Source organism: Eleutherodactylus coqui, chromosome 3, assembly GCF_035609145.1.
Source record: "Eleutherodactylus coqui strain aEleCoq1 chromosome 3, aEleCoq1.hap1, whole genome shotgun sequence".
Lineage (NCBI taxonomy): Eukaryota > Metazoa > Chordata > Amphibia > Anura > Eleutherodactylidae > Eleutherodactylus > Eleutherodactylus coqui.
This window is the reverse complement of record NC_089839.1, coordinates 83,739,954-83,765,482: the sequence shown is the minus strand read 5'-3', so window position 1 is coordinate 83,765,482 and position 25,529 is coordinate 83,739,954. Positions and strand designations below refer to the sequence as shown.

Genomic DNA, 25,529 nt, shown 5'->3' with positions numbered 1-25,529 from the left:
AAGAGCAATCTAAACAGAAAGTGTATAAAACAGTGAAAACAAATGCACTAAACGACATTGATTCAAACATTAAAAACTACAAGAGTCCCAAAAGAAAAGTGGTTTGCTTGATTCGTATAACATATATACCTTTATTAAAAAACAGTCTCCATTTGGAGAACATACGAATCATACAACACCTCAAGTGCTAAATACTTACCTTGATAGGGAGATCTGCCCCATCAACTAAATCACAAGTGACTCTTGAGGATTCTGGTGATGGTTAGACGGGAGTGGGTGACACATAATTCCCTCCCTCGCCCATCCCAAGATCCCTCTTTTTAGTTGTTTGTCTGTCCTGTCACTATACGTTTTATGTAATTGTTTTTCTTTGGTTGGCCTTCATTTTTAAAATAATTCCTAATAAAATTTCAATTTTTAAATTCTATATCCGTGACGGTCTAAGAGACAAGAAATTAATTAATTGTCTGCAAGGGATAAATGCTAATTTGAATCCAACAATACTTGTTATTTGCTGAATTTGTGGAAATGTAGTAGAAAGAATATTGTTTCCTCATCTGACATGCACAGCACTTTGGAGAGCTAAGCATTTTCAAGAACATTCAATTCTCGGGACTTGAATAAAAAATGATACTGTCTGCGCATACCTCGTCTTGAAATAGATGGATCAACTTCTACTCCTCGTTCATATGGAGTTCCACCATGTAATGTCAGTTCATATGTCCTAAACAGAAATAAAAAAAAAGTCTAAAGAAGTTAATTATCAGGTTATGTCTAAAAGCAGAGATTTTAGGTTCCCATACACCCTCAATAGCTCCAGGCTAAATACTCATTGGGTCGACAGCTATTTTACCTGGCTCCCCCATAAACATGAACATTCAGTTCGGCCAATCATTCACGTTTCCCATGGGGACAGTGGAAAAAACAACAGTGAGATAGATGTGGCGGCAGCTGATCTCCAGGGTGAATAAGAGGATTTGGCGTTGAAATTTAACATGCCAGATGATCCTTCAAATAGTTAGCTGGTCTTATAGAAATCTCTGGGTTTAGATGACTTTTGGCTAATGAGTAAAGGGGGCCTTTATATTGGTGTAGTAACCTGTGCTACAAAGTAAACACCATGGCATGACCACATGTGAATACACGTTTTATCTCTTCTTTGAACACCTATGATTCGCACGACAGATGGCAATAATTCACACCCCATGACACAATGGACAATGTTCAGACTCTGCATTGTGGTGTGACCCAAAGCTGTGGTATCCAAAACTGTCTAAAAATGCAACTTGAAAACTGCACCAAAATGCAATCCTAAACGTCTTCTGCGATCCTTGGCACCAGTGTTTTACTTGTAAAGCACCAAAAATTTTGACTTGAAATTTTTTTTAACAAGCTTTGTTTTGACATCAAACCAGAGATATACCAAACAAAGCAGAGGGATTAAATTCCACTTCACTAAACAAAAACGAACAGCAAGGAAACAGAGCTTGCAGGCCCCTAGACAGAACAAAAAGGAGACAACATTCCATAAAAAATATAAACTTGAAGCTCGCCTTGAGGCGACAATGTAATGTGTCCTGACAAACCTATATCGCTATATTCATTATCTGGCACAATTAAATACCTTTAAATCCTAGCAAAAGAACCGAACATCCAGAGCCTGTTGCTGCCACCCCCATCGAACTTTAACAAACAACTTTTCTGCGTCAATAGTGACCAGGGCCGGAGGTTTCTCTCCCCATGGTTCAACCCATGACCCCTGTCCAATGCCATCAGCGCTTTACTAACATTCATTACCACCGACCCTCCCTGCACAAAGCCTACATTCGAGGGTGAAATCAGAGATGAAAGGGCTATGGTCAGTCTATTGACCATCAGTTTGGAGAAGATTTTGAGCTCCTGATTGATCAGGGAATTTGGCTTATAGGATTACGGTTCTCCTTTCCCCTTTTTCGGTAACAGTTGTATGTAGGATATATATATGGGGCGTAAGGGCATTACCCATCAGTATGGTATTAAATAACCCTGATAACCTGTGAATGACTTCTACCTGCAAGGCTTTAAAGAATTCAGCTGTATATCCATCTGAGCCTGCCGGGAGAAGTTTAATTACATCCTGTATTGTCTCTGTTGTGGCGTTTTGAAATTCCTATTGCTCTAAAGTGAGCCGAGGAAGTGTTACACATGTCAGAAAACCCCAACTCTAAAACCAGGTTCCCTGGCACATCAGTTTAAAATGACCCATAGAAGTCCCCCAAAATGCAGCCCTTTTAAGTTGTTGAATAATGGTCACAGGTTGCCAACCCCTGGCCATGTTAGCTGGCAGTCGCCCTGACTTGTCCACACAGCAAAGAAGGTCCAGATCCAGCTGCGATTTAATGCAACGTTCTCAACGTTCTACCCATACGTCAAACTCGTGTTTACTCAAAACCCATTTTTCATTTGCATTCAGTGTTTCTACCCTCTTGAAAGTTGTATAGGACTCTCTTAATTTATACTGGCTTTCTGAAATTGGTTACAATTTATCTTCTCTAGGACAGTAGCAGGAGATATGAGCTGACCTCTAAAGACTGCTTTAGTGGTCTCCCAGAAAACTATGAAGGCATACTCCCAATTGTCATGGGCAAACTCTAGCCACCATTCCCTAAGAAGGCTTACAAGGTTTTTGTCTTTTAACAAGAATGTAGGGAGTCGCCACTGACAGTCAGTGCCCCTTGGATATGAGTCAGAAATTACCAGTTCTTCTATTGGGATATGCCATATCTTAGCTAGTAATGCTTAACCAAGTAGAATATTGTATAAATGAGACCGGGAATCATGAGAGTGCGAGTAATGAGTATATTCATACCCACTGGGCACTGGGTGGAATGGTTTCCAGCTGTCAGGTAAGTTGTAGATTAGTACCAATAAAAACAAGCTCCTTTTTGGGGTGCATATGATTTTTTGATTGCTTTTAATTCATTTTTTTCTTGGAGACGAGGGTGACCAAAAAAAAAATAATTGCAATTCTGGCACTGCATATTTTTTTCTGATAGCGTTCTCTGTTCAGCTGAAATCCAAATTTCAATTTATTGTTTTTTAATGTGATGAAAGTTTTTTTTTTGGAGGGACGTGAACTTGCAATTGTTCAATCGTTTATGCCATATATTCCGCAATACTATAGTATTGCAATATACTGTATTTTAACAGGCATTCTCTTAAGATAGGCAAATGTTCAGTCCCAGGCTGCCATGACTCCCAAGAGGCCGGATAGGGGAATGTTTTGAGTCATTTCAATACTTCACTTAGCTCTGGTTCATAGTATAATATTCCCTGTGTTGGTACAGAGAATATCGTCTACATACAAAAAACAGGTCATGACATGCCATGTACTGACTTGTGGTGTTATGGACTAAAAGAAGCCAGAAAGAAACTCCCAAGAGATTATGAGACCCAAAACAAGTAACTGGTGGCATCAAAATGGCCAACATTTGCAAAGGTTTGCTGAGAATGTTACACTGTCTATATGAATATAATGTAAATATATAAAAGTTTTTTATGGTTTGATTTTATGATCAGACTCCACTAATCATCAAAACATTCCCTGTCAGTTAATAGGCTGTAAAACATTCATAAATTATAATGGCTACATAATATTGACATACTGTATATGAAGGGTATATTTACTGTGCATCACCAGTAATGAATTAGTAGCCAGAAATGGAGAGAGTTTGTACGTGGCCTCTGGGCAATGAGCTACTTAGGATTTTTCTAGCTTGTATATTCGACTTTACAATCAAATAAAATAATTTGGCTTCCTGACTGCGGGTCATTTCAGGCTAAGTCTTACATTTTCTAAACACTACCATCAGATGACTCAACTGACTTGCCTTTTTCCAATGATCACATTGCTTTATGTTCCTAGACACGGACTATAATTGTAGGAGACGTTCTAGTATATCATTAAGTGTTGCCAGATTTCAGGCAGTCATATTGATCTATAATAAAATACCTTGCATATCTAATAATATTTATGGAATGAAAAATATAATTATGTGGCTTTCAAAGAAACTTCAGCGACAGTCAATATAGCAGCCTTTTCTGCCGTACAAGATTCCTGAGTGGCAAATTGACCAAATTTAAAGTAATGAGAAAAATGTGGAGAAGAATGTTTCACTTCATAATTAAGCAGATTCAAGGACCTAGAAAAGAAAGGTTTCTTGGACATGGATGTGAAAGGGCGCAGAATTGTCAGACAAAGTAACACCCATCAAATGAAGATTCATCGGTGACGTATCATAGATGATTCATAACCTTTGTAAAGATATAGGGGGGAAAGCCCTTTCATATGGTGAGGTGTAGACAAGGCAGTGCATGCTCATTCCATCGAAGTCTATGAGAGATTTAGAAAGAGTCGATTACTGCATTTTACTGTAGAGATCATAATTAGTCATACTGGTATAAATGATCGCTGATGGCTGCATTAAATCAGTAAATGAGGTCACAGGACCCCCCATCTATTAGATATTTATGGACATGCCAAAATGGGAATCTGTGGTTACAGATCTAAATAATCGCCCCTGACCGGATAAGGCTTTTCAGTGGCTTCAGACTAAAGAACCAAAAATGTAAAAAATTACCTAGGAGCTCCTAACCCATTGGCTCCTAACCTGAAAAATTTAGAAGCAGAATAAAATTTTTGAGTCGGTCAGCTTAAATACATCTAGGATATAGATGCTACTCCCACAGTATAAACCACATCCAGAGCTTCCCTAACACCCTATGGTAAAATTACATTCAGAGGTCCAGAGCAACCATGACAAACTAGTGAAGTCAAAGGCGAACCCTCCCCAATACCCCCACCCACAAACATCCACAGCAATGAAATCAGTCTGATCATTGCCATCCCCACCCTCATAGTAATGAACTCTATCACTTCACTCACCTCAGACCATAGCAATAAATTCAGCCCCCACAGTCTAGTAATGAGTCCATTCGTCTCCACTCCCCACAGTAATGAACTGAGCCTGCTCATCCCACCAATTCAAAATAAAATGTGCCCTTCACCCCCTCCATCCATAGTGATTGAGCCATCCATAGTAATTAATTAAGCAGTCTATAGTCATTTACCATGTCCCCCCCTCCTTCCTGCTGTCCATAGTAATTAACTGTGTCCATTAATCCTCCCCATCCTCTATAGTAATTAAATGAGTCATCCATAGTAATTAATTAAGCCTGTCCCCCCCCCCCCCCCTTCCCTGGCTGTCCATAGTAATTAATTAAGCCCGTTCATCCCCCTCTCTTTTGTTTAAAGTAATTAAGTAAGTTCTTTGCAGTAATTGAGCCTACTCATCTGAACCTGCTGTCCATAGTAATTACATGAGCCCACTCAAAATCTCCTTCCTCCTTTTTGGAGATCCCTCTCATTTCTCTTGATAGGATTCCCCGTTCACCTCCAAGTCAATACTGATGCATATATGGAAACCTTCTAAACAAAATGTGGCTCCCTACTGCCCCATGTTCCCATTACCCCTATCTCTCTAGCTTTCCAAGTTCCTCTCCCCCCACCTTCCGTCATTTCCCTCCCTTCGTACTTCCCACCCCCCTACTATCCCTTCATCAGATCAAGTTAAACCAAAGTTACTTCACTCACTTTTGAATTAAAACAAGAGATAAGATAAGGTTTACTCACAAATGTTATGAGTATAAAAAAATGTATTGTTACATGTCACAATGTGATTCCTTTTATTGAGCAACTAATGCATATATATGGCTGTACAATTGTCACCCTTGAATAAAAATGTATTGAAATTAAAATCTGCTTCCCCCTTGATGGCAGCCACTAGCCATGTGGCTCATGTTACACACAAGGGAGGTGGCAGCAGCACAGCGCTGACGTTGCCCTTCCATTTGGGCAACATGTGGTTCAGGGACCCAGTAACCTAGCATGCGTGTCCAGTGTGAGTCACAGCTGCTAAATACAGAAGAATTCTCTCTTTCACTACCATTAGAAAAACATCTTCGGCGTGTTGGAAACCATTTTGGTTGCCATTTAGAGCTCCCGAGTGCTGCTTTGTATTTTTTGGAATATTACATTGATAGTATTTACCACTAAAGAGCAAGAATAATTTGAAAGCATAACCCATTATTTTTACTGTTGGTCTTCACGTTTATTGCCACATTTAGCAGGAGGATTCTCTATACTTTCTAATATGCAGTTTACGTAAAAAATTAAATGGTAAAAAAAATACAAATATAAGCCATATGCCCAATATCTCAATGGGAAAGAAACATTCATTTTAGTCTCAGAAACATAGAGCTTCAACCTACCGGGTAGGTAATGGTATTCCATTCACATCAAAGAGTTTTAAAAAAGCCCAAGCGCAGCTTAGCTCTCCTCTCTCTCCGGTGGACTGCAGTGGAGGAATGGAACACAATCAATTTGCTTACTCTACTCAAGTAATTCTGCTATATTTTGACATTTATAGCCGAGAGAAAAAGCTTCTAACTTACATCTGTAATGTATAATAGCTTATTCGGTCATACATGGAGATACAGTTAGACAGTATTGTTCTATAATGAACCTACCCATATGGATGTTGTACTCTTATATTTTCTGCTTTTGTTCAAACACCCAAGCCTTCCATGTTCTATTGCATGCAACTATGCTGGCTATACATATTAGACAACTATCTTCCCTGACTAACACATAAACAGATCCAAGTATACATGTTTATTTCATTAGAGGAAGATGGATAAGTCAATAACGGAAATCTGAGTCAAAGCTTACCTCTCAGGAGAACAAAGAATTGGCCAAGGGGGAAGCCAAAATTCCCAAAAACATACATATTACCGTATTTTTCGCCTTATAAGATGCACCGGTCTATAAGACGCACCCCCGTTTTAGAGCGGGAAAATAGGGGGGAAAAAATCAGTACTCACCTCCCCCGGCGTTCTGCGGCGCTGCTGCAGGCTGTCGCTCCCTCCTGGTCCCCAGCAGAGCATTGCTTTCTGGACGCAGGGCTTGAAATCCCCGCCTCCAGAAAGCTAATACTGTGATTGGCTGAAGGCGCACGTGTGTTAGCCAATCACAGCCATTCAATGATGTCATTGAATGGCTGTGATTGGCTGACGGCGTGTGTTAGTCAATCACAGTATTAGCTTTCTGGAGGAGGGGATTTCAAGCCCTGCGTCCAGAAAGCAATGCTCTGCCGGGGACCAGGAGGGAGCGACAGCCTGCAGTAGCGCCGCAGAACGCCGGGGGAGGTGAGTACTGATTTTTTTTTTTGACAGGAGGAGAGAAATCTTCTAACTGATCGCACATTTGTTCACGCGATCGTGAATGTAACGCGCAATCGTGCTAAATAAATCGCGTCCGCGCGTTAAATTCGCGATCGCGCTAAAAATGGCGATCAGAACGAATTTTCGCCACATTCGCATTATAAGACGCAGGAACTCCCCCCCCCCCCCCCCCCCACTTTGGAGGCGGAAAAAGTGCATCTTATAAAGCGAAAAATACGTCAAATTGCTAGCTGGTTTGCCAAAAATACTGGGTTTAGAATATACATATCCAATATTTAATGCCAATTTTAAGGTGAAATCAGCATTAAGCATTTTTAATATGACTGTGTGACACTTAATAATATACTCATAATGCAACTTGTGTCTTATTCTTTAGTTTATACCCGCTTCTGGCTGCATATCCTTCTCAAATCCTGAAATGACCACCATCCATAAGATGGGTACTTATGGAGGGGAATGTGACCACTGAGCCTCCTCCATATCTATACACTACCCAAAGGAAACTGATGCAGATGCAGTGGAGGAGGCCGAGTGATGTTTCTGGTCACATGCCCCTCCATAAACAGCCAACTTATGCATAGAGGAGATTTGAGGATGGGAGGAGGAAGCAGGGCCAACACAGGACATAGCTTTATCATACAGAAGAATGGAAGAGAAGTTGCAACACAAGTATACTAGTGTTTCACAGTCATATTAAAAACATTTTGTATCGATTTCATCATAAAGTAGCTAACGTCTTTAACACTTTAAGACTGGGCTCACACAGGGCGGATTTGCCGCGGAAATTCCTTCCGGAATTTCACTGCGGCAAATCCGCCTACAGCGGCTTATCCCGGGATTAGCCAGCCATGTGGACTAGATCTGTCAAAAATTTCGTCCACACGGGAAGGCCAATCCGTTGTGGCAAAGCCAGCAGAAGCCAGCGCTGCGGTGCAGATTCCCCGGCCGCAGCATGTCTATTTTTTGTTTTTCCTGTTGCGCCCACACTCTCCTCTATAGGAACACCAGCCGCAATAGTAAAGCATGCGGCCAACCCGCTCTAAAACCCGCGGCTAAATGCCGCGGGTTTCGAAGCAGCACTTTCCTGGCGGAAATCTTGCATTTTTTTCGCTGCGGCAAAACCTGAAAAATTACATACACTTTAAAAGAATCTGTACATAATGAGATCATTACATTTTTACAGAAACATGCAATATGTAAGTGCAGGAGTGCTATAGTCTCGAGACAGACGATAGAAGTGCTACATATGATAATCATCCATTCTTTATCATTCCATGGATCACTTACATTGCGAATATATGTAACTCCAATTTCAAAGAGGATTCCTATTTCGGGGGACTGACTTCCAGACCTCACAAAACAGTCACCATCCAGTAGACTTGGAAGAATACCAGTGACCTAAGCAGATAAAGTCACAATCCTAAATATACATTCTAAATCAGTTAATCAAATGGGTTTTAGGAACCATAAGTACCTGGAATTAAAACGTTTTTAATTTAACTTAAAAAGAGTAACTGTGCTTTCCAAAACTTTTAGCATGTCATAAGAACAGGTCAAAAGTTTTGATTGCTGGGAATCTGGGTGCCGAGATCCCTATAGATCCACTAGAAGAAGCAACTGATGCGTTCATCCGAGCGTTGTCACTGTTTACTAGTGGAAGATGGGCTCAAAAGAAAGTCGAATGATTCAGCTAGAGAGCAGTGACAGTGCCGGAATAAACATTTTAGTTGCTTCTTTTTAGCACTAGAGGGAGTCTCATGATCCAGACCCCTTGTGGTCAAAATTTTTGACATGCCTCTGTGATATGTCAAAAATTTTTGAAAACCACAGTTACACTTTAAAGCATGAGAGGTTTGGCCTCATTCACACAAGCTTGTGCTCGTGCATACATAGGTGTGCACAAAACCGGCATGCTCACGTACGTGCACAAACACGCATGAATGCAGGTTATATTCACATGTAGCAAATGTGGTGCAGAAAATAGTTATCAAAACCTGCACTATTGGTATTGATTTAGACATGTTTTTGATGTAGTTCCATAGCAGTCTTCACACATTCAATTTAAGACCTCGTTCGCGCGTACATGGGTGTGCACGAAACCGCCCCCCCGCATATGTGCAAAAGCACGGGTGAATGCAGTTTCATGCACCATTGCTTTCAATGGGGCCGCCGCCCCTATTAAAAGCAATGTACTGCCAGCAACCCCTGCAGTAATTTTCAGGGAAGGGCTTTAATTGAATTGAAGGCAGAGCTCAGCTGTCATTTAATGAATGGCTGAGCGCTGCCTGTGATTGGCTGAGCACTCAGTCAATCAGATACAACCCTTTCAGCAGGCGAGGATTTTAAATCCCCGCCTGCTGAAAGAACATCACTACACTACCGGGAGATCCAAGTGGCTAGACGCGTCTGAGTCCCAACAGCGGCAGAGAGGTGAGTATAAACTTGCGATGTGTTTTGAACATTAGAAAGTCCTATTGACATTTGCGCTAAAAAAACGCAAGTGGGTAGGCCCCTAAGGATATTTTTAGAGTGCTACTGGATAAATTTACACCGTGAAACACAGAAAATGAACTATATGAAATATCTTCAAAATGAGAGCCAATAAAAAATTTTCATGATCATATTTGCGTTCCGCACCCAAGATACTACAGATTAGGACCTTTCAGTCCGAATGTCAGTAATAATTTCAGTGTTGACCAGTGTTAGAGAATGAGCAAACAATGATTATTATGCTTGCATAAAATAAATGATGAATGAAAAGAGAATGATTTATCGTTCGTCGTTCGATCGTCAACTGTGTTTGCACTCAAATATATCATTCATTTTCACTCATTTGAACGACTCGTTCCATGTAAAGGGGCCTTAGGGCAGATTTGGTGCTGCTGCCTAAACTCACAAGGATACAGAATACAATTTCACCCATAGTGCTATATGGTGTATAATTTTAGTAAATGGTAATATGATTTTCTTCTGACGGGTCTGCTTTAGAACAACAGTAGACCTGTAAATAAACAGCATGTCATAAAGCATACAGCACCAAAATAAGCTAATATAAACCATAAAGACAATTACCCGAGGAGAAAACGTCCATGTTCTTGAGTTTTTGGGCAACCATGCAGCCCTTACGGTATGAATGTTGCTTAGAACCTGAAAATATAAAAATACAGCACTATACAGAAATGAATATATAAATATGTATCTCTCCTACCAGTGGCTGGAGTCAAAAACAGCACTGCGGCATTGATCATAGCAGCATAAGAACAGTCGCGAAGCACCAGATCCATAGAAGTAGGTGTAGACTATGCAGAGAGGCCTCAAAGACAGTTCAACGAAAGCAGGATCAATATACACTGAACGGCACAACGGAGTAACGGTAATTGTGCACAGGAATATCTGCCCAGCGTATGGGCTAAACCCTCCAAAATCCAGATGGGAGACTCCACAGAAGGTTGTGGAGAATAACAGTACTAAGATCCTATCAGACATCCAGATAAGGACAAACAGGTATTGGCCAACCAACCAGATATTGTGTTAATTGACAAGAAAAAGAAGACAGCGGTGGTGATAAAAAGAAAGAGTATGAGAAGCTGGAGAAGTACCAGGGCCTAATAGAACAATTAGAGAGCATCTAGAATGTGAAGGCCAAAGTGGTCCTGGTGGTGGTAGTAGAACTTGGGGAATGGCTCCAACAAATCCCAAGGATAACATCCGAGCACACTGCACTGTCCAGAAGACTGTAATGCTAGGAATAGCTATGCTGTTAGGTTATCTGTGCATAACCTTCGAACCACCAGGCCTTTGGTAGAGAACCGGAGGTTGATGAAGACACATACGACCCATAGCGGTGAGAAAAATAACTATGCTACAGATACATACTGTTCATGTTATTGATGGCTTTTTGTACTTAACATAATTACTGTCTCCCTGCAGCGTTTTACGGTTGTTTGTAAATACCAACTCTGCCGCCAGAGACCGCATGTGGCTGCGAGTGCATCGAGCATGCCCGTGTATCACATGGACATCCAGTGACTTTCATTGACTCCATTCAAACGGCCGTGCATCACAAACATGATACGCTGTGAAAAACCACCCGTGGACATGAGCCCTTAGGGATGAAAAGGTGCTATATTCTGTTTTACAGGTATTAGGTCAAGAGTCATGATTTTAAAACCATTAACAGTAAACAAGGTCTGTGTAACATATTCATTTTTCTACTGATACTGATCAGCTACAGCATATCTAGGCAGATTTGGGTCTGGGAAAGCTGGATGACAACCATTATGGCCTTAGTGGGCATCATGTAGCTTTCCCTAAGACACATGTAACAAAGAAACAGATCAATAAAACTTAACAATGTTAATATTTCCAGTATTGTGTATCTGAGAGGTAATATGTCCGATATTTATTGGCGTTTTCTTCATTCGTCCTAAAACTATGACTATTCTAATTGATTCCAGTGCACTCATTTTTATGCTTACCTTATTGCCATCAAATAGACAGAATCGTACATGTCTGCTGAGAATCTGAATGCTAGCCCCAGGGAGAGGTATCATCTTACAGCTCCATAATGTCAAAAACACGGAGACTCGAGTAGGCAGAGGCAGAATCTGCATTTAGAAATGAATAGACCGCCATTACACATACAAAACGATATGGACTGCTGCAGCAGAGCATGGACGGAGCAGAGAATGGATCTTTAGCACATCGAAATAATGGGGTTTAGGCACGACAACTGACACTAGTGGACTCAAGTAACAAATAAGTGAAGCTGAGATCATGAGACGTAATAAAGTCTAAGTGTGCCAAGCAGCATAAACTACTAATATGCAGAATAGATAGTAAATAGCAGTAAATAATGCCAGGCTGGCAGGATACACTATATTAATCAGTATATGAAAAAGCACAGCAGATGGTTTGTTCAGGTGAAATAAGATGCATTACCGCACAATTTTGTGCTCGCCAATATGCGATTTCCCAATAGATGTGAGGTGTTTTGTAACAAAACCACCTAGCATCACTTCAGGGAAGTGACGTTCTCCAATTGTTTTCAATGGGGGAAGCTCGCATTGCACCATGTGCACCTAGCATGTGGTACGATGCTGCCACTGGTCCCATTGAGAACTATGGGCGATGCGAAAGCACGGCCACAGATAGTAAGTGGCGCGATTTGTTACCTGCATCACATTGCGGCGCGGGGAAAAAAAATTGCTCATGTGTAGGACCTCATTCAAAAGAATGGGGTTCATATTCGTACATTCTGCAACTCACAAATCTTGTGCAATTTTCTAGCCAGTGTGAAGCCGGCCCTAGGGTGGATTCACATGGGCAAGCGTGAGTCGCGTCTGCCATTCTTGAGTGCGACTTGAATCGCACAGGACATGAAGACTCCGTTCGTGTCCTGCGCGGGAGACTGCACATCTATTCTCATGTGAGACTCGCTGCAAATCACCCATGTAAATAGACCCCTTATAAGGAGGATTCTTATTTTCATGCGTCTCGCAATGCACAATGCAATGCACAAAACTTTGCGATTTTATCACCCATGTGAAACCCCAAGTTTGATGTAGATGGACGTTTTCAACTAAAACAATCATTTCTCGGGTGAAATCTAACAACATTTTAGCTGACCAATCACACATCATCATCATCAGATGGAAACAATTCAAACACATTTGAAATTTTTGTCCAGCAGTCAGAGAAAAGAACTTTCTTTGACAGCACGTTCCCAGAATAATCGTTCATCGCCATCAGGAATGGCATTGAATGGACCTGACTGATTGCAATGGAATCCATTTGTTTTCTGTCACGCAGCGCTATTTCATTGGGGGTTTGAATGGCATTCAGCAACAGCAGCTCTGAACTAAATCTCCAACATTGTGGTGAACGAAGCCCTAATCTGATCGTAGACAAGGTGAGCTGTGTGTAGCATCCTTGATAGCCTGACCGTCCGCACCAGCTACCTTACAGGTACTACAGGCTTCTGAAAACTGCCAGCACATGATACTTTATGTCTGCAGAGTATTACCAGGAGATATGGATTCACATAAAGCTCCTGCTTGTAAAGTAAGATGTATGATAAAGTAATACTCCTTAGTAAATGAGTCAGCTTGTCACCTGCAAAGTTTATTGGCTCTCAGGTTCACAGTGTCATACAAGGATACGAAACACATTTGACTTGCACAAATCATGGCCTCACACAAACTAGGTTTAACCAATAAAAAATGAAATATTGTATGTGTGCGCAGGTTCTGTGCCAAGAAACCATCCATGTACACCTCTTATGTAGGCAAACAACATGTTTAGTGGGGCTGCGCTTTTCAACATTAGCTTTTAGGGCCTAGAATCATAGAATCATAGAATTGTAGAGTTGGAAGGGACCTCCAGGGTCATCGGGTCCAACCCCCTGCTCAATGCAGGATTCACTAAATCACCCCAGACAGATGTCTGTTCAGCCTTTGTTTGAACACTTCCATTGAAGGAGAACTCACCACCTCCTGTGGTAACTTGTTCCACTCATTGATCACCCTCACTGTCTAATAAATGTGTCTCCTCCCTTTCAGTTTCATCCCATTGCTTCTAGTCTTTCCTTGTACAAATGAGAATAGGGCTGATCCCTCTGCACTGTGACAGCCCTTCACATATTTGTAGACCGCTGTTAAGTCTTCTCTCAGCCTTCTTTTTTGCCTAAATTAGGGTATTGTGTATCTCCCAACATAGAGAGTGCTTGTCTCAATAATGACACAAAGTATTTCAAGGCTGTCATGTTCATGAGCACTCATTAACCCCTTAAATAACATAGTCATTTCTTTGCTGTCTCATTATTGTTTTGTCTTCCAAACTGTCAAAAAAATCATAACTTTTTTTTCCATCGATGTAGCAGTCCGAGTGCCTGTTTTTTGCGGGACGAATTGTACGTTTCAATGATTCTACTTAATGCACCATATAATGTGCTGAAAAAAAAGTTCAAATGTCAGATTGAAATGGAAAAAAAAGCAATTACTCCATCTTTGAGGGTGCGGTCCTGTTTTTATGGCGTACACACTATGGCAAAAATGACATGGTAGTGTTATTCTGTGGGTCAGTATGATCACGTATTTCTTAATTTAAATTTTTTCTGCTGTACTACATTAAAAAAATAAATCTTTAAAAACTGCGTTATTTTGATAGATCAAACTTTTACAAATACAGTGATGCCAAATGTTTGGGGGGGGGGGGGGGGGTTGTTCTGAATTTAAGAAATACAGGAATTGTGTTTTTTAAAATCTTAATATGCATAATCTTTTACAATTAAGAAAAAACAGTGGCATTTAAAGGGTTAACAGCCACGATCCGCATGCACTCACCAGCCATGAACATGACTTCCAAGCCTGCACATTAACCCTGCGCACAAAGGACATACAAGTAGATCCTCTTCAGCAGTCGTTCCTGTGACTTTAAAGACGTTTCCCCACATATAACAACATTGGTGGCAGCGAGGGGATGATATAGATATCAGTGACGTCCTATAAAGAGGTCGAGGCTTCTACGTTAGAAGCCCACATGGACATGTTTACGAGACATCCCCAGGTCAGAAGCCCTGGTGTCTTCACCTGTCACATGCTGAATCAGCACTCTAGTACCATGGCAAGTATATTAATGAAGCATAGTATGGGGGGGACACAAAACTACAATGGACAGCCCCTTCAGTTTTGAATCTCATAAGCATTACTAATAAATTATACAGCTATATTAGAACTTACCTCTCCTCTCCCTGAATTCCACAATAAATCTTTAAAGCCCAGCTGTGAAGTGGTGAGCTCAGGTTGGAGGTATCTACCGGCCTTGTATTGATCTCCTAGATGAGAAATGTAGTCCATTTTTTGTGTTTTTATTTTACTGTTCAGACAATATTAACAATTGTAACAATGATATATTAATTAAGGTGTTCGTTCAGGATTACAAAAACATGCCTGCTTGCACCACAGCTGTCTATGGGTACTGTCTGGTATTGCATTTCAGCTTCATTGAATGGAAAGGGGCTTTCTTGCAGTAGCACACACGACCTGTGGACAGGTATGGCGCTGTTCTTGAAAGAAAAAAGCCATATTTTTGTTATGCTATCCCTTTAAATAGTACACTTAGTCTGATTTTATTTTGTGATTGCAGAATTTATTATTGTATTGTCTATACATGACTGTGAGGGCTACCATCTTGCTTGTCAGTATTTAATGGCACATGGAGAAGCTTTAGAGCATAAATCATGGGTAATTCACACAATGGACAGTAAAGACACAATGCAAAGAACACATTGACTTCTATGGGAGACTGTTCTAGGCATGATCTGTGACCTGTGCAGAGGTCATTGTGCAGGGAAGGGTAGTAGGTAAGCTGTGACCATCACCTATAGCAGATGGTGAATCCTGTGTTATCTATACCTACAGTAAGGGTCAGCTTTCATTGTAATCCTGCCTGTAATGATTATACGACTGCTAAGTAATTTTCTCCACAGAACAAGAAGTATCATACTCTTATTAGACTCAGTGGTTAGTGTGAAAACTGCAGTTTTTAGGATTTTTTAAAATATAGATTGCAACATCAAAAATTAAATTAAAGCACACCAAAAATTCTTAAACTATGGCTAACATAAAAACTTGATTAATACAATAGTTACCGTATATACCGGCGTATAAGACGACTTTTGAACCCCGAAAAATCTGCTCTGAAGTCGGGGGTCGTCTTATACGCCGGTAATACAAAAAAAAAAGTGTAAAAAAAAAAAATCATTACTCACCTTCCCCGGCGTTCTGTCGCGCTCCGGAAGGATGTCGCTCCTCGTCCCCGACGCAGCATTGCTTTCTGAATGCGGGGCTTGAAATCCCCGCCTCCAGAAAGCTAATACACACGCCGTCAGCCAGTTACAGCCATTCAATGACAGCATTGAATGGCTGTGATTGGCTGAAGGCGCACGTGTGTTAGCAATCACACCCATTCAATGATGTCATTGAATAGTGTGATTGGCTGAAGCCACGTGTGTTTTAGCCAATCACAGCCATTCAATGATGTCATTGAATGGTTGTAACTGGCTGACGGCGTGTGTATTAGCTTTCTGGAGGCGGGGATTTCAAGCCCCGCATTCAGAAAGCAATGCTGCGCCGGGGACGAGGAGCGAGCGACATCCTGCCGGAGCGCGACAGAACGCTGGGGGAGGTGAGTAATGATTTTTTTTTTTCTCCACTGTATTACCGGCGTATAAGGTGAAAGTTGGGGGGTCGTCTTATACGCCCCGTCGCCTTATACGCCGGTATATACGGTAATTTTCTGATGACACTTTCCCTTTAAGGCAACTGATTAGTAAATACCATTATCAGAGGTGTGTACCAAAAAGCTACAATGTATCACATAGGGGTTTACTATAGGATTTACTATACAGTAATTACTTGGCTACAATCAATCAGGTTATAAAGAATACACTGCAAAAACTAACATAAAAATCAATTCATCTGTCCTGTTAAGGATTTGGCTGTAATAGAAGAGCGTCCACTACTTAGGACCCTTCTGCATTCGTGAATGGGAAGCAACTACAAAAGAGAATTTCTCTCTCGAATGCCAGTCTCATAAGGAACAGGATATTGATTTCTATAGGCACCATATAATATTGTTTCTCCTGAAGCGCCACTGCAGTAAAAATAAACACAGTCTTAGCCTACACTACCAACGACAGTTGATAGTGGGGAGGGAGTGGGGCGATCAATCGCAACTGGAATTGTGCAAATCAGACAGCCCCTTTAAGCTCAAGCCATACATAGGGTATACTGTAATCATTCATATAACATAAAACACTTTCAGAACAAGCACAGAATTTTTACCATTTTCCAGAAGCTGTGACAGAGTTGACGGTCGGAACCCAGAAGGGATTGTGCCCATTGTGGCCAGTGCTTCTGTAGCACTCATCTTCAATAAGAAGAAACATATCCTAGTCAAATTATCTTCAGACACAGAATGCGAAAATCTTATAGTTTTATTACTAACAATAACGGAATGTAATTTTGAAAATGAAAGTCTCTATAATAAATGACATACTGCCTACCTCTTGGGTTTTCTTAGAAGTACTCATCTGAGATACTGTGTCTTCTGCAGGCCTATTAAAATAGACAATTAAAATAAGAATATATTTACCCAAAATTGCAGTTATAGAATCCAATTACGTACAGATGAATACCCTGTCCCAAAGCAACTGCAAGACAGAACCTTCATGATTACATGACATATAATAGTAATCATCATCTTTATTTATATAGCGCCAAAATATTCCGCAGCTCTTCCAAAACAGGGGGAACAGAAGTAAAACCACGGTTACATGTAGTGAGCAATTGATGGAGACAGTAGGGATGAGGGTCCTGCTCCAACTAGCTTACATACTACAGATAATGGGGTGATACAGAAGGTAAAGGGGCTGGAGATGTGCACGGTATGGCGAGGTGGAGAGTGTGGGATGCTATACACAGACAATAGTCAAATTGAGCCATAAAGTGGCTGAAACGGTATGACTGCAGGGGCCGTCTAGCAGGGATTGCAGTCAGTAGGACAGGAAGCATGCAATCAGGGGGAGTAAAGAGGGGTTTGGTTTAGAGGATATGGTATGCCTCCCTGAAGAGGTGCATTTTTAGAGCACGCCTGGAGTTGTGCGAATCAGGGATTGCCCAGATAGTTTTGGGTAGTGCGTTCCAGAGGACCGGTGCTGCTCTGGAGAAGTCTTGGAGGTGGGAATGAGAGATTCGAGTTAAAGGGGCGCTTAATCTGATTTCGTTGGTGGAGAGGAAGGCGCGGACTGGGTGGTGGAATGAGATGAGGGAAGCAATGTAGGGTGGTGCAGTGCTGTCGAGGGCTTTGTGGATGAAGGTAAAGAGTTTAAATTCAATTGATATATTTATGATAACATAATTGGAAAAAGCAGATCTTGATTTCCTGTTGAAATGACATGACATTTTTAGAATTTTACAGTTCCTATGGCTTTAATCTACAAAAAATGTTGAGCAACCTTGCATTATTTATCTTTCACCGATCCAGATATGCATTAACAATTTTGAGGCTACAGAGCTGTAATCAAGCATTTTAGATGGCTCAGCATATCTAAAGAGTTTATTCTGACGATTTGAATACTGATAGGAACACTTGATACTGGAAAATGCAGTCCCACTAAATACTTTTTTCATCTTGTACAAAATTTTAATCAAGTGTTCCATGCGATTGCTCCTTCATCTGAAGATCATTGGCAGTTTAACATGGCTCGAATCTTGGGCAAACAAACGTTCGGAGGAATGTTTGAGTCCATTAGTGTAAAAGGACTATTAGTTTCTCTTTGCTTTCTTCTCTACTGAATGTTCTTAGCTAATTTATGACCACAGCAAATAAACTTTTGTGTGGTCATAATTTGGCTGATTAGAAGGGTCAAGAGAAGAGGGAGCAGAAGGAAATAGAGAAGAAAATTTCTTCTCTTATTGTTTGTTGCGCAGTTTAGGTAGGCATAATAATCAAAGGGATCGGCCTGGGTAAACAGGCAATTGTTTATTTATGCATGTTTACTGCGAATGGAGGCGGGTGGATGGAAGCGATCTCCAGTCTGCTCCACCTCCATTAACTGAGCGATTATTGCTTTGACGACCGTTGTGCGTTTAAGCACCTGACAATCATCCTGTGTAATAGGACCCTAAACCATCAGGGCAGCACACTGACATCTCTCCTGTTGAGATGCAGTCCGCAGTTTACAGGTGAATTAACACAAGCGCGTTTATGTGCGTACATTTGTGTGCAGAAAAATACGCGCCTATTAGAACCATTGGTTCCCTATGATGTGTTCACATGTTTGTGTTTTACAGGGGTGTAAACGCGCATACCTGCAAAAAAGAGGACATACATGCACCATAGGTCTGTGGTGCACATCAATATGACAGCACTGTCATAGTGATCAGTGCCAAAGGGACTCCCCGCGGGGAGTAAAGAATCCCTTGCCACAGCTATAACAGCTGTGGCAGAGGATTTCTTGATCCCTGCGGGGAGTAAAGAATGCCCCGCCACTCAGAATTGGGGTCTGTTTGACAGTATGAGCTTTGGTATCACAATACATCCTGTAATGTAATTTCTATAGTTCAAGAGCTACTAACTTTTAGGAGGATATCAGGACAGGAAGAAGCCTGCCCCTTGCATCAACTAGCCACTTGCAGTAACTTCACACTTTCAAAGGATAGTAGAAGGTAAGTCAAGTTGTGTAGCTAGCCCTGTTGTGGGGGTTACAAGGAGCAATGTGGCTGTCTCTAACGGGTATTATTGTGGTCATCACTGCTGCAAGAAATTACATCATTGTCAAAAAAGTAAGATAAAAAGGAGGGTTATAGTGCAAAATCTGCAGTGATGCTCAAAGGGCTATTCTTGGGTCCTTTTGGAAAAGCCATCTATCGTTTGAATGAGACGTCCCTGCTAGCTTGTTCGCTCTCCTCCAGCCCGTTTAGACAGGCAGATGCATTGTTGGCTCGTTCAAACAAGAATCGTTCAGTCTTCCACATTCACAGTATAAGCAAATGAGAGGGATTGAACGATTGCCGTTTAAACCGAATGATAAGTGAATGAGCCAGCAATGGTTTTTATTCCTGCAGCAAATGAATGATGAACGAAAAGTGAATGATCATCGTTCATTATTTAGTCATTGGCTCACATTTAGAACAAAATTGTTCGCTTTTGCTCGTTTGAATGATCTTCTGAACAATAATTATCGTTCTGTCTAAAAGCTCCCTTACGTCTCTCGACACATTGAGATATTTTTGCAATTTATGTAAATCCAACAGGAAGAAATATACAATGAAATTAGCACAACACTTATATCACCTCTTAGTAACATTCGCTTCTGCTGACTCTTCCTCCTCATCTTCAGTTTCTTCTTCACTGGAACCTGGACTTTGGTCGGCCCCTTTGTACACCTTTGAATTATAAAATATAAAGACACCTTCATTAAGTAATCAAAATGCTTTCTCTGTATTGCTAAAGGACTAATTGCTAAGGCATTAATATCTTTTTTGTCTTGGGAAAAAAATATGATTCTTCCATCTACAGAAGTCTTAAAAAATAGCCAAGATGCATATTATGCAATATTGATCAATGAAAACAGCCATTTTTCAGCACTGGTTATATCAAAAGCAAAGTTAGGCTTCTTTCACACGAGCGCTTATTGGCCGCCGTTTTCACGGCCGGCCGATATGCGCTGTGATCTGATGCATTGGATTCCAATGCATCAGATCACATGGGCGTATTACTAAGACATAAAAGCGCCCGGCAAGGCCAATATAGCGCCGGGCATTTTTACGTCCGTCCCAAAAGATAGTCCTGGAACTATCTTTTGGTCCAGAATACGTCTCCAGTAGGAGCCCATGCAGCGGCCGTAGGTGGGAGGGAGTTTAGCGGCATAGCTGCTAAACTCCTTCCCTCTGCTCTATTTCCCTCCGTGCAGACTCACCTCTCATCTCCTCCTCACTCGTTTTGTACAATGGAAGGGAGCGGATCAGGGCAGAGCCAAGCACCGTCCCGTCCCGCCTCCTCCCATTGATGGCTTTGGACAAGGGGCGGGGCGTGGGTAGAGCTAAGCTATCGCCTTCTCCCTGCCCCTTGTCCATAGCTGTCAATGGGAGGGGTGGGGCATGGAGGAGAGGAGAGGTGAGCCTGCGATGGGGAGAGAGGGGAAATGGGCGTCGGCATGTTGAGCTCGATGCATATGCACCGGGCCCTATGCCATGTGAACTTGCACACAGACGCTAGATTTGTGCGCCTGTTCGCAAACTTCTATGCCCCAGGTGGAAGCATATATTGGCCGGCCGTAAAAACGCTGACCAATATGCGCTCGTGTGAAAGAAGCCTTAGGGTGCTTGTATGTAGTCCATTTATCTGTCCAACTGCAGGCGGAATCCCACTGATTGCTGGATGGCACCTGGAATATCATAAGTCCAGGTGTTACTCGGCAATCAGCTGAGATCTGCCTGCAGTTGCAGTAAACAACTACATTGTGCATGGGTGAATTATGCTAATAGATTTCATGACTAAGTGTACTGCTTCACACAATGATGAAACGGTAGGGCATCTTGTAAGAGAATGGTAATAGTATTTTACAGCGGGACTTGAAATTAGTTCTTTAAGTAGAAGACATTTAATTTGGGACTCACCTGCAAGTAGGTCTTGGGTACTAGACCCTGAACCCCCTTAGAGTTTTGGGCCACCCACCAGCCATCAGGCTTTTTGTTTAGAATCTGCAGCACTTCTCCTTTCTGTAAAGGTATAAAATACATGTCTAGTGAATTTATTTTAGTCCGCAGAGAAAATGACAAAAGAACATCATAGCTTTCTTCACACAGTAGTTTTCTGGTTAACTTCTATATGATTTGTGTACGCCCCACTTAGCTGCACATGTCCATGAAATAGGACTCACGGGGCATGTGCAGTATTTCAGGAATGGTTCGGGTAATGCTGGATATTATTTGTGACATCAGACATACTACAAGCGATTACAGCCTGGACTGTATGACATGCCATATTAATGTAACTGCCTAGATGACTAGTCGTAGATAATATGCAAACTTTGCGTACATGATTATAACTTAATTTATTACATTATTCAGTATTACATTATTCAGTATCAGACAGTTTATCTAAAAGCATGATCGTAAAGCTATTAACGAGCTGAGTAACATGGTAGTTATGGTCAAGTGGAGTAAAACCAACTGACAGGTTCCATTTAACGAAGCTTGGTTCTGTAGTTAAGATTAAAGGCTGCGGTCGCCTTTGCAACCAATTTGTTCTCCAGTCTATCTAAAAAAATACAACTTGACATATAGCATTAATTAGAATATCCTGTCAACCAACTTCTGAAAACTATAGAAGCATCCGTGGTCAGGACAAATTATTGTTATTCACACACAATATGTTATGTATCCCTAAGGGTGGATTTACACGAACGTATATCGGCTCGGTTTTCATGCCGAGCCGATATACGTCGTCCTCATCTGCAGGAGGGGGGGGATGGAAGAGCCAGAAGCAGGAACTGAGCTCCCGCCCCCTCTCTGCCTCCTCTCCGCCCCTCTGCACTATTTGCAATGAAAGGAGGCGGGGCGGGGGCAAGGCTAAATTTCACAAATTAGCCCTGCCCCCGTCCCGCCTCTCCTCATTGCAAATAGTGCAGAGGGGTGGAGAGGAGGCAGAGAGGGTGCGGGAGCTCAGTTCCTGCTCCTGGCTCTTCCATCCCCCCCCCCCCTGCAGATGAGGACGACGTATATCGGCTCGGCGTGAAAACCGAGCCGATATACGTTCGTGTGAATGCACCCTTAGGGTGTACTTACACAAACAATTTTCCTATGCAAGTTTTGTTTGATTGCGATATGGATGGAACTTGCATGGGAAAATAACCCATTTGGTTAATTTACATGAGCAATTTTTCGCTAGCATCAATAGTGTGCGATTGAAAAACTGCAGCATGTCCTATTTTTGAGCAATATTGTTCCAGAATCGCCCATGGTCACCCATGGGAGACAGAAATAAATTGGATTGTACTCACGTGTAAGTGTGATCTTCATGCAAGTGCAATGTGAGTTTCTATTTTTACAATTGGAACATCTTGTGATTTGCACGTACATGAAAATCGTACCCGATACTCGGCCATGTAAATACAGCCTTCAGAGAGTAATTTATGCCCATGTAGCTCTGAACTTGAAAATCCACAAGCAGCATGTCAGAATAAGAAGTTCTTGAGAATAAAGGAAGTAATATAGAAACCAGCTAACACACACACACACACACACACACACACACGTTTTCTAGTTTAATGTGCCAAAGATCCACAGACCCCTTTCGAAACTTCTGTGATTTGATATTTTTATCAACTCCGTCCAAAGTCACAAATAAAGTACAGTAGAACCTTAACTAACGTCATTAATCCGTCCAGAAGCAATAGACTTTAGTAGAAATCAATGTTAGTTGCGGACATTATTTCCATAGGAATGAATGTAAATCCAATTAATTGGTTCTAGACGTTCCAAAAACACACAAACCCCCATTTAATAGAGAATAATAGAGATGAGCGAGTATACTCGCTAAGGCACATTACTCGAGCGAGTAGTGCCTTAGCGGAGTATCTCCCCGCTCGTCTCTAAAGATTCAGGGGCCGGCGCCGGTGACAGGTGAGTTGCAGCGGGGAGCGGGCGGGAGAGAGGGAGATCTCCCCTCCGTTCCTCCCCGCTCTCCCCCGCCGCTCCCCGAATCTTTAGAGACGAGCGGGGAGATACTCGGCTAAGGCACTACTCGATCGAGTACTGTGCCTTAGCGAGTATACTCGCTCATCTCTAGAGAATAACTCTGGTCTTTAATACCAAAAACAAAAACAATACTGAATAAATATAAAACACAACTGTAAAGAATAAATTAACATTTAACAGGTTTTTGGACATTTAGCTTACTGTGCTTTGACATTGGACTGCAGGGACATCATTAGCAGTATGTATCACTGTGTTATATGTGATTTGACATACGACTGCAGGGACATCATTATAGCAGTACGTATCACTGTGTTATCTGTGGTTTGACATAGGACTGCAGGGACATCATTAGCAGTATGTATCACTGTGTTATCTGTGCTTTTACCTAGGACTGCAGTATTTATTTGCAAACGTTTCTTTACTGTACTGTACTTATCTGTACAGTACTTACATTTTGCAGTACAGTGGGGATTCAGGAGGCAGGCAGCGTTCAGCCGGCACTTTGGGGATTTAGCTGCTGTATTGTATCAGGAGGCAGGCAGACACAGCAACGTTCAGCCGTGCACTGTGGAGAGGGGAGGGGGAGGAGTAGGCGCACACTGATGCAGGAGAAGCAGGAAGTGACTGGCATCAGCTGCGCGCCAGCTCACTGAGCGGCGCCCTTATCTGAGGAATGCAACTTTATTTGGGGGACCGCTGCTGCCCTGACACATCGACTTAAGTTGAAAGCAGCTTTACTTAAGAGCAATGCTACTCAAGGGTTTACTGTATATGAATCGGTTTCATCTTTTTGATCCACAGAAAGTAGGGATCCCCCCACGACTATTTACATAATAAACAGATTGCAAACAAAGCAATTTCATACAAGAAATCTTTTAATTCCTCTCATCTGTGTATTTTTTTCTCTTTATAGACAACAGTAGACTTTGCATGCTACTGTAATTAGTTTGCAAGTTGCATGGATTTCTATTATCTTCTATTTGATAAAGAAAAAAATCAAACTTTTATGGAAATTTATCACATATTTGAATTGTTAGTGATTTTAGGAAGAAACAAACAAGATTCCATACTGGTAATCGGTTTTCCATGAGCCCATCATAGCACCCATAGGAGGCAAGCTTTCATGGGTGCTGTCATGGGCATAAGAGAAGAATTCCATATTAATAAAGGGAGGTTTTCATATAACCCACAATAATTATATATCAATACATGACAAGTCCTTACTTGAAATGTTAAATCTTCTTTCTGCTGAGCCTGAAAATCTCCAAGAGTTATAAAGTGTTTTGCAGTTACATCTAATTCATCCTCTTCTTCCTCCTCCTCTTCTTCTTCGTCCTCTTCATCCTCCTCTTCTTCACTTTCCTCGTCATCGTCACCTGTATCTCTATTAGTAAAAAGTAGGGAACATTGTGCTTTAACCAAATGTAATAACATTTGTATCTCCTGCCTTCTACACTAGATTTCTGGTACAAACAACGCTTTTTTTTAGGGGGTCACTATTTTAAAGGGGTAATTCCATTTCGGTCAATCAAGGCCATGAAGGCAATGCTTCTCTTAAGTGGTGGCAAGGAGTATGTAAACAACAAAGCAGGCTGTGCTATACTATTTCCATAACTCCCATAGAAGTGAATAGGAGTTATGGGATAGTACGAGTATAGCACAACTAGCTGCACCATTTCTGTAACTTCTATTCACTTCTACAGAAGCTATGGAAATAGCACAAGATAGCCAATTTCACTATTTCCATACTATCAACCTCCAACCACTGCATCCAGCCAGGCCTGGCAACGAAATTCTCGAGATAAGAGTGGGTCCCAGAGAAGTTACACGCAGCTATCAAACTTTTATGGCATATCCACAAGATAATGGGAATATCTCTTTAAAGGTTGGGGTTTACCTATTCAAATTGCTCGAAGGCTTAAACAAATATTATTATGCAATGACACAATTCTCATAGGTTACTCAGTCTTGTAAATTTTACTA

At 41.5% G+C, this 25,529-nt stretch overlaps 1 protein-coding gene across 2 annotated transcripts in view; it reads right to left on the bottom strand.

The window, feature by feature from the left end:
- NPHP1 (nephrocystin 1) overlaps positions 1-25,529 on the bottom strand; it is a 181,929-nt gene that overhangs the window by 19,882 nt on the left and 136,518 nt on the right. For both annotated transcript variants that reach the window (XM_066595813.1, XM_066595814.1), the window contains 11 exons: positions 24,771-24,930; positions 21,465-21,566; positions 20,140-20,231; positions 17,348-17,399; positions 17,127-17,211; positions 15,021-15,115; positions 11,760-11,888; positions 10,354-10,428; positions 8,569-8,679; positions 6,310-6,392; positions 648-724 (listed from right to left, as the gene is read on the bottom strand). In XM_066595813.1, coding sequence (XP_066451910.1) covers positions 648-724; positions 6,310-6,392; positions 8,569-8,679; positions 10,354-10,428; positions 11,760-11,888; positions 15,021-15,115; positions 17,127-17,211; positions 17,348-17,399; positions 20,140-20,231; positions 21,465-21,566; positions 24,771-24,930 — 1,061 coding nt within the window. The remainder of the gene's footprint in view (positions 1-647; positions 725-6,309; positions 6,393-8,568; positions 8,680-10,353; positions 10,429-11,759; positions 11,889-15,020; positions 15,116-17,126; positions 17,212-17,347; positions 17,400-20,139; positions 20,232-21,464; positions 21,567-24,770; positions 24,931-25,529) is intronic.